Source organism: Notolepis coatsorum (genome assembly GCF_963971535.1).
Source record: "Notolepis coatsorum genome assembly, chromosome: 2".
Lineage (NCBI taxonomy): Eukaryota > Metazoa > Chordata > Actinopteri > Aulopiformes > Paralepididae > Notolepis > Notolepis coatsorum.
This window is the reverse complement of record NC_140166.1, coordinates 211,886,477-211,896,517: the sequence shown is the minus strand read 5'-3', so window position 1 is coordinate 211,896,517 and position 10,041 is coordinate 211,886,477. Positions and strand designations below refer to the sequence as shown.

General features: G+C 42.6%; 1 protein-coding gene across 3 annotated transcripts in view; it reads left to right on the top strand.

The window, feature by feature from the left end:
• Positions 1-476: 476 nt before the first annotated feature.
• Positions 477-10,041, top strand: part of LOC311222661 (eukaryotic translation initiation factor 5A-1-like) — a 15,549-nt gene continuing 5,984 nt past the window's right edge. Inside the window, exons 1-4 of one of the 3 annotated variants that reach the window (XM_084307254.1) lie at positions 477-521; positions 1,749-1,937; positions 3,361-3,465; positions 9,811-9,945. In XM_084307254.1, coding sequence (XP_084163380.1) covers positions 1,770-1,937; positions 3,361-3,465; positions 9,811-9,945 — 408 coding nt within the window. In that variant the 5' untranslated portion in view covers positions 477-521; positions 1,749-1,769. Of the gene's footprint in view, positions 640-1,336; positions 1,645-1,748; positions 1,938-3,360; positions 3,466-9,810; positions 9,946-10,041 lie in introns of those variants that run through there. The other 2 variants (XM_084307252.1, XM_084307253.1) reach the window with 2 other exon arrangements.

Genomic DNA, 10,041 nt, shown 5'->3' with positions numbered 1-10,041 from the left:
ACGTGGGTGACTGTAATAATGTTTAAACAGTGACACGTTGAGGAAATTCACCTAAAGTGCATTATTATTCATACGAAACAACAATTGATATTTGTATGTCCAAAATTACGTTTTGATGGAAACCCCGTGTCATCATATCAGGATATTCTGGCATGTATTAGGGAGGAAATAAATTGACAGTGATTCGAATGTGTTTTTATTATAAACTTGCCTTTGAACATCATTATTAACGGCTGCAATAAAGTAAATTAAGAATCGCATCATACAACTTCTCAAGTAGAGTCTCGCTGCGTGGCCCTCCCTACCGGCGCTCACTAGTACGGAAGTAGCGAGCAACAGACCACTGCACTTCCGCGTTACATGGAGCTCGTGAGGGGGAGGGGGAAAGAGCGAGCGCTCCCATTCCCCCCTGACCCCTCCCCCTCCACGCTCTCCTATGAGCTCAAACACCCGGAAGTGTCGCGGCAGTCTCTACACTACACTAGTAGCGCAGCATCACGTGATACGTGCTTCTTGTTGTGGTAAGTGGAGATGCCAGTGGCACATTCTGATCTGCCCGGCCTGATCCATCACAATATTGACCATTTTGTTCCGTGGCGGCCGTCCCGTTTTGAAGGCGATTATAGCTGATTTGTGTGTGTGAGTGAAAATGGAAGATATAATACTCGCCGAGCCCGTAGCGTTGGTCTGCGAGCAGACAAAGAAGTTAGCCGGGTCGGCTTTTTTAAGCTAGCTAGCTAACTTGGCTGAATGAATGTGCGACGGTGATGGGTGTGGGGCGTGCTAGCTAGCTAACACACTGTAGCTACATGCTAAGCTAACATACTGTAGCCACATGCTAAGCTAACATACTGTAGCTAGATGCTAAGCTAACATACTGTAGCTACATGCTAAGCTAACATACTGTAGCTACATGCTACGGTAAGAATAACACGAGGTGATGGTAGTCAGCTGTTTTTAACGTTAGCTAGCGAGCTAACTACGCTAACCGACGGTGTTGCCACGTAGCTAGCGAACAATAGGGTAACAGCTAAAGCTAATAACGTTAGCTGTCAAAAAAAATAGAAAGTAGCAGAAAAGAAAACCGCGACGTAAAGTCAAACCGGATGGGTGAACTGGCATTTTTATTTATTCACCCAGTGGGCAGATTACTAGCAAAGCAGGCGTTAAAACGATCATCACCCATGATGTGTTTTATTGTGTTGTTAACGTTAGTTAAGTGATCGGAGGTCCTAACGTTTCGTAGCTAAGCTCAATTCATCTGTTCTGCCCCTTTCTTTCTTTAAAAACTAGGGTTACTAACTGTGGTTAGCCGTTCATGCTACACAGCATCCAGCTTGATTGATTGAAAACTTTATTAACAGATTGCAGATTGGGTATAGTACAGTACAGCTCAATACACACAATTGTTAAGGGGATGCAGACCAGAGAAAGACTTTCGTCTTGTTTACATCAGGGTCCCCCATTTTCACTTCATCAGTGATCATCTTCTGCAGTGGATCCAGATTAATGTTGCTGCGACCAAAAAACTGATTGAATCATTCATGACCACGTAGGCAAAACTTGCTTGAGAGGAGACGAGGTGTCAAGCTCACTCACAATAAGTTACCGCTATTCCGTAGCGTGCAGTCGTTTTGTCCAGGAGTAAGTAGCCTAAGATGGTTAAAACTATGAATGTTATTATTTTTTTACTACAACTGGTTAATTCTTGTGCTTTTTTTGGTCGCATCTCGTTTTGTCCCCAATAGAGGAGCCCGTGAGCCACCATCATGGCAGATCTAGATATCGACTTCACCAGTGGAGATGCCGGGGCCTCTGCCACCTTCCCCATGCAGTGCTCTGCCCTGAGGAAGAACGGTGTGGTCGTGCTGAAGGGACATCCCTGCAAGATTGTTGACATGTCCACCTCCAAGACCGGAAAGCATGGACATGCAAAGGTATTATTAACTGAACTGTCATTTTGAGTTGTAACCCGGTCCATGTCTTGTACACCCCCCCCCCCCCCCCCATATATATATTTTTTAACAAGATTTATATATATTTTGAATATACGTTTGTATTGCTTACTCATTGTTTGGCTTTTTTTTTTTTTTTCGTTGACTGTGTCAAACCTAGCTTGAAATGAACTACTGTCATCATTGGCTAACAAAGCATCATAATGGAAAACATGTACATAGCAATATCTTTATTTGAATATATTGTCAATATTTTTATTGCAATATACAAGACTGAGCACCATTATTATATGCAACTTTTAACTTCCAATAGCTCCATTTGGGAAGAATGGCTCTAGCAATGATTGTGGTCGGTCTGGTTTCCGGGGCCTTTCTGTTTGGGATCCCGGTAAAAATGTCTCCGTTACTTGTTGGTTCGGGGCAAAACGTATTGGAAGACCTGTGTAATGAAGTAAAAGCGGCTAGCTTAGTAAAGAAACATGGCTATAAGTTACTGTTATACAGACTTGCTGTTTCTCATCTAGGCGTGAAGCAGCCAACACTTCTCATCCCCTTAGCAATAGTGTCACTTGTATGATCCTCCGGGAAGAACGTGGTCCGTAAACCACTTTTCATCGTCGACATGAAGTAGGACAAAAAAAGAAAGCAATGAAAAGGCAGCGTAAGCGATGATAAATACAGCACTAATTTACAATAGAATAATCTGCGTACTGATCACAGCTTGGTGTGCAAAGTGGCAGAATGAATGATGAAATAGCTCTAGACTAGAACATGACAAACACAGCATTGGTGTAGTGTGTGTAAATCGCTAGCGGTGATGAAGTGCCACTAGATTACCACACTCGGGCAGGTAGCCGGACCTGCCTGGGGGGAAAACTGACCCAGAGTCTTGCCGGGCCGCTGGTGTTATTTGTTTATGAGTCTGACTGCCTGGGGGGGACTGACCCAGAGTCTGCCGGGTCCTGTGTCTTTCCTCAAGTGCTGGTCCCTTAAATCCACTAGAAACCTTAAATCAGACTAACATTATCTATATAGACTATAATGTAGTTTCCTTCTAGACTAGTCATGGTAAATGTTAACATTGATGGTTTTTTCCCCGTTTTGTATCGGGCAGCAAACCGGTTTTTGGTGACGTTTAATTTAATTTGCCTCGACGTTCTTCACAAAATAAGTAGCGTCCTTCTTGTTGTCACTATTGCACCGGCTCACATCGTGTTGTCGACGCTGAAACGGTATAGTGTGCAGTCCTAGTTCAACAAGAATTGTAAAATGACATGTTTTTGATGGATTATCTCCTGGGGTACTTGCATTTCTTCCCGTGGGCGTTGAGTGATCGTCAGTACACGGAGTAACATAATCACAACGGTTACATTTCCTGACTTGACATGCAACTGTTTTCGTCTAGGTTCACCTGGTTGGTCTTGACATCTTCACCCAGAAGAAGTATGAAGACATATGCCCCTCTACCCACAACATGGAGGTCCCCAATATTGCCAGGAATGAGTACCAGGTGAGACAGCGTTTACAAAGTATCATGAAGGAGTTGCCTTTCAGACAAACAAAGCTGTTAAAATGGGTGGTATACTCATTTAACTTCAGTCAGTATTTTTGAACACGCCTCCACTCTGAAGCTAGAAATCTCAGAGAATTCTCTCTGAACCCGCCAAACTGGGATGTAAAATCTGGCTCTGCTCCATAGACTATGAGCTTTCACTTTTATGAAGCCATAACCCGTTAGTGGAGAGTTAGAGCTCCTACACCCAAATTACACTTTAAATCTGGTTCAGACCTCGGAGCAATGCTAGAATATAAACCTTGTTCGGGTGTTGGTTTTGTCATGATTAGCTCATTTGATTGATTAGATTCCTGTTTGCTACATTTACATTTAGGCATTTAGCTGACACTTTTATCCAAAGCGACTTACAAGTTCTGTACGACAAGTCATCAGGAAGGGCACAACTCTATCCGCTGAGCAACAATGTTCATCAAAGTGTTGAGTGCTACAGTGTAGGTTAGTTTATTAGGACAAGTGCATGACAGTAAGGTTAGTTAGGGTTATTTTTTTTTATTTTATTACATTTTTATTTCAGTTACAGTTACTGCTACAGTTTTCGTGTCACCAAGCTTGTATATTGTGTGAGTCAACACAGACACATTTTATGTTGTTGACCCACTGTCATTTCACATATTGTGATCTTTTTTATTGTCGTGAAAATACATCTTCACTGACCAACATCTTCAAGTGCAGTTAACAAATGTAATGGGGGGTGTAATGACTTCTGACTCACGTTATGTTTAGCCAACTGCTATTAGCAACTAGTAAGTGTGTGTGTTCCAACCTTTATGACTCAGAATGTAAACAGAAACTGATGTGCTACAGTTTACTTTAGGATAACCCTAGCTAGTAGCTCGGTAAGCTTTACACTAGCTTGTTGAGACACAGTGGATACTGCTTGAAGAGCCTCCTGTTCCCCTTGTAACATTGACAAAAGAACAACTGGTTGCTACTTGACAATCACGGCACACTAATGAAGATTTGAAAATGGAAAATGCAGTTCTTCAAACTTTCAAGTGATTTTAAATACAAATATGTAAATCTATAAAAGTTTAATTGAAATGTTGGAGAAACTGGTGGTTTTCTTTACAAATCAAGACTTTACAGTAATTTAATCGTCTGTTCAAAAGAGAAAATCACATTGTGGATCAGGTGAATTGTGAAACCCCTTGAAATCAACCTGTAGTTCTGATCTGTTTTAAAAGCATTTTGAATTTAATTTTACAAAAATTCCTGGACATGTTTAATCATATTTTAGCCCCTCACTCAGACAGCCTATGTAAACCTAGGTGTGTGTTTTTTGTCGACTGTTGATATGATTATAGCAGCGCAGGCCCTATTTGTGGCCCACGCTCCCTTTGTTTTGGCCACCATGGCTTTCGATAAGCTGTAAGTGCTGTAAAACGTACAATTTGTGACTGGTTTAGCAGTCACCTGTTATGAACCGGAGACGCTTCATCATGACCCCTGCATCATTAAAAAAGGAGGAATAAAACAAATGTGTCGATACTAGGCCTACCGGTAAATTATATGACAAGTTTGTGAGCAAGTGCTGTCCTGGATCGTTAAGAAGAACCCCTAGAAATGTCCTGAAAAATGATTTCTCAAAAAGAGTGGGAACTCTGAATATTCCAACTATAATGGCGTGTTTCGAATTCAAAATTGGAGTGCAGTTATTGCCCTTCTTTTTTTGTATTTTATTTTTGTATTATTTTTTAAACAAACATATAAACAAACATGACAACACACGATAAGATATACAAGCATTAATTGTCAGGGCACATCCAATGAGATCACATTTTAGTTAGTTGTCTTATATAAGATATACCCCTAATACCTGTTATCTAAAAAAACCTACACACATATGCACAGTTATTGCCCTTCTATTCACAATTGACAGTGTCTCTGATGAATGTAATCACGTTAAAAGTAACATAACTCTTTACTGCTCCCCCTGCTTCTCTCTCTAAACCCTAAATGAGTTTGTTTGCGGCTTGACTGGCGGGAGGTAGAAACTGAGTCCACTAACTATCCAAACCACGTTTGGACACTAAGTCAGAGGAGTTAGAGCCACCATTATGGATAAAAGGATGTCTGTCATTTTTATCATTTGTGACGTTATTTGGTCAGAAACGTCTTCATAATTTGAGCTCAGTCTCTCTCTCGCTCTCATTATGAAAAAGCATGGGGCAGCTGGGGGGAGGGGGCACATGGCCCAACTAGGGCTACTGCAGTAATTGGATAATCATGTCATTATATGAGATAATCATGTGACTATATGTCTTTAGTATAATTGTGATTGTTTTAGTTCTAGGTCAGATCAATCTGGTCATTAAACAGCCCAATTATCTGAGCAGGAGAGGTCTGAGAGGTCAGTTGCTGTTTTCGTTTGTGAGCAAGTTTACAGATGGTTTACGTTTCCTTTGCTCTGATGTTATCGCCTCAACGATACTAGTGTTGTCAAATATCGATTGTTCTATACATATCGACTCTGAATATTAAAACAGTTTCAATACTAATTTCCCGCAATATCGATAGCAGCTGGCTTTCTCGCTGTCTTTTAGTGTCTTCTCTCCTACAGCAAGTTGTTGACACACGCACACTGCTGCAGTGCATGCATTGCCCCTCCCAGACCTGTCTTGTAAACAAATCTTCTCATTCGCTCCCAAGATATCAAGTGCAGAGTCTCCGCGTGACAGCTCCTCTTTCAACATCACTGAAGCATTAAACAAAATGGCCCAGTACACTAACTTTAGTTTAATACATGAGGAGTTGTCTAATGTTATCTAGCTGGCTAGCTACTGATGGCTCATATCAACGGCTGATAACATGTTGCAGCTGTTGGTCATCATTCTCCCGTTGACTAACGTTAGCTACTATAGCTAGCTAATACGGGCTGTGCTTGCTGGCTGGCTACCTTTTTAATTCACAATGGAGTGGCTAACTAACTGTACAAATCGATGTGATTGGCTGAGACCATATTTTGTATGGCTGGCTGTAGGGCTGACCCCTATTAGTCGACTAATCGGTCGAAAGGAGCCGTAGTCGACCAGCCAACCTCTTAGTCGAAAAAAAAATTGCTGTTAACACTTTCAGCGCCAGCCGTTTTAGCTATCCTTGTACTCATTGCGCCACCACTGTAAGAGATAGGGATTTTCACTGTGCGTTGCGGTGTTTGCAGGGCTATATCTATATTATAGCTATGGAGACATTACTATGGCTCATTTGACATTAACTATCCCTTGTTCAACATGTGAATTTTTTTTTTCATGTATACGTTCGCGTGTTATACCATGGCGAATATTGTATAGTTTCAGAGTGATCCTGGCTAATTCCTGGTAACTGTGTTATGGAGCGAAATGTGAATTATGCTAAAAGCATTCGCGTTGCTCGCCTGGACAGTGGACATGCTACTATTTCCGTTTTTTGATCGTCAGCAACGGCATATGTTTTGGAGTACGTTACATATGATTGTTGCGATCGATGTGAAATCCCAGGCCTTTCTGTGTGGAGTTTGCATGTTCTCCCCGTGCTCGCAAGGGTTTCCCCCCTCCCCGATAAGAGACACCCAATGGAAAAACATGCACAACAGATCGCTGTCGCGTCCCTGACGAAGACGGGCAGGAGCACTTGGATTGGTCCCCGGGTGCGGTACCTCGCCGACGCCCTGTCTGCTCCCGGCAGCCCTTGTGGGGAAGGACGATGGGATGGGTTAAGAGCAGAGCTCAATTGCATCGGCGACCCTGAGAAAGACAATTGCGTGTGTGTGTATTCCTCTGTGTGTGTGCCGCCCATTGCATGTCGTTGTGTTGTTGCATGCCGAATAAAGGCCTCTCTAAAGAGGTCCTGCATTATTATTACATTATTATTATAAATCATTGTTGGATCAAAGTAGGTTGATGTCATAGTCCTTACCTTTACTAGGAGGTATCCCAAAAAGAATATTCCAATTGTCTGATTGCGATTTCCAGTATTGATGTTGATCGGGTCCCTGACATGAAGTGGCACAAGATATGCCTCAAGTGTGCTGAACGCGTTTCGAAGTGGTCTGATGAAGCGATTTACTTGGCTTGGTCTAAATTCTCCGCCCGGACAAAATTAGATGTGACGCACCGTGTGAAATAAGGTTTCAAAGGGTGGGCGATACTGCCATTGCACTCTAGGGATCTCAGAATGATTTCCTATGGTAACACCGAGGTCCGTGACACTGCATAGAATAAAAAAAATCAAATAATAAAAGTCGTGTTCCACGACTAATCGACACCTCATCCTTTCAAAGAACTTAACCAGGATATTAACTAGTATCCAGATGAACATTAATAACGCACTTGAATGATGCCAAATGCTCAAGTTAGGACTCTGCTAATCAGTGGTATTGCCTTGAGTTTGCTATATATCCCCTCATGGTATTGGAATGAATGATAACTATTAGTTGGAGCCCATGCAGAGATCATGTCTCGTGGGTGGGACTGCTTCAGAGATGACCAGTCACCTCACCGTTTGCCAGTTTTCCCAACTCTCCCACGGATGGAATTTCTGAATCATCATTTGATCTTAACAAGCTTTGTTACAAGCTGAAACATGGTGTTCCGACGACGTTTAAGTAAATCTATCTAATTAAATTATGGAATTGTATAAATCAATTACTTAACAGGAAATTCGACTTATCAGAATTATTTTTCTATTCATTATTCATAATACAAGCTAGATGTCTCTTTCTCCTAGGGATTTTGAATGTAGTTTTAGAATGGGTATCCTGGCTTGCAACGTCACACCCTCAGGCATCAAACCTGTTGGGCAGGTCTTACCTTTTTGTGACTGAGCATTTTCTTCCTTCCAATAGTTTTACTCCTCTACCGGGAGCACATGGCTGAAAATCTCAGCCGAGTCCCAGACTAAAATGCCAGAGCCACTTAAAATATTGTAGTTTAAAGGTAGACTCTGTAATTAAACGGTGACCTCGTTTGGTACTGCACTTTGTTCACAGTTTTGTTCTGTGGACTGCGAGATGTGTGGGACAGGGTTGCTAGCTACTGCTGGCCACACCTCAGTGCTAAGAAACTCACGGTACAAGAAGTTCCGAAACTCCAACCCACACATCGGCCACAATACGGGATAAAAATAACATGTAGTAAAGATTTGTGGGTAAATATCCATCATTATTCCATTTGATATGATTGTAGGTGTCTGTTCTGTCTGTGTGAGCGAGCACCAAGCCAAGTGCACTTGGCATTAAACCTCATTCTGGTTTTAGTGCCTGAGCTTTTTCACTGCAGCAGCTCCTGGTCTCAGTGAAGCTGCCACTCTTCCCCCTCGCTGACTCAGCATCGGGCTAACTATGCTGAACAAGAAAGTGCTAGCGATACAACCTTTTTGTGCCCCTCCCCCTCCCAATTTAAAGGTAGCATTTGCTGATTTCCCTGGCAGTAGTAGCAGTTGGTCTCTTGTCTAGACGTGTCTTATAATAACGAGAGGCTCATTCATCTAGTATTGATTGAGTAACGGTATCGGGCCGAATGTTAAGAGGGTATTTCTAGCCTTTTCTTTGATAGGAGTTTTCACAGCTTAAAGCAAACAGATTTTTTTTACAAGATTCAAATTAGTACATTTTCAGATGTCAACGTATGACTAATAATTTGAAAGCTGGGAACAAATTTGGAAAATGACAATTGAGACATGTGGCCACAATCGCTGGTCGCGGGCACATATCATCTTGGATTTGTTATACAGAAATGAGGGCGTGATTCTTGTGCTTACAGGGCGTTTTAGCTGTGAGAGGCGTCTAGTACCGGTCCACCTGTCTGTTCCACAGACTGTAGTAGCTTGTTACTGGACCAAACTGGACTTGAAGTATTTTCTTTGCACACATTGAAATCTTGTCTCTGCGCTTGACCCACCCCCCCCCCCCCCCCTCCCCGGCGTGGGGCGGCCCCTGGAGGCCAATCCAAGTGCTCCTGTCTGTCTTCTTCAGAGACGTGACTGCGTTAGTGATCTGGAGGGGTAACCCTTGCGAGCACGGGGGAGAACATGCAAACTTCACACAGAAAGGCCCAGGAGATGTCTCACCTGGGTACCTTCCCCCAAGCGGGAATTTAACCCAGGACATTTTTGCTGTGAGGCGACAGTGAGCCTTGTGTGAAGATAATTAAGTTTCCTCAACATTGTGGACGTCAAATGTTCCTATTGACCCGTCTGACCGCCAGGCATTCTGTAGCCGCTGCTACTCGCCATCTAGAGATTGTTCTAGATCCCACTCCTAAAGTCATACTTTCATTTAATTGTGTGTCTGTGTGTGTGTAGCTGTTGGGGGTCAGTGATGACTTCATGATGTCCCTGCTGCTGGATAATGGAGATGTCAAGGAGGACCTCAAGTTGCCAGATGGAGACCTGGGCAAGGACATAAGGAAGGGTTTTGATACCGGTGACGACGTTTTGGTGAGTTTCCATGCTTTCTCTGGTTCAAAATGAGGGAAAGCTGTTTTGCTATGAAATTTGTACACTTTTAAAGGTGTTTGTCTTTCTCTCTCAGGT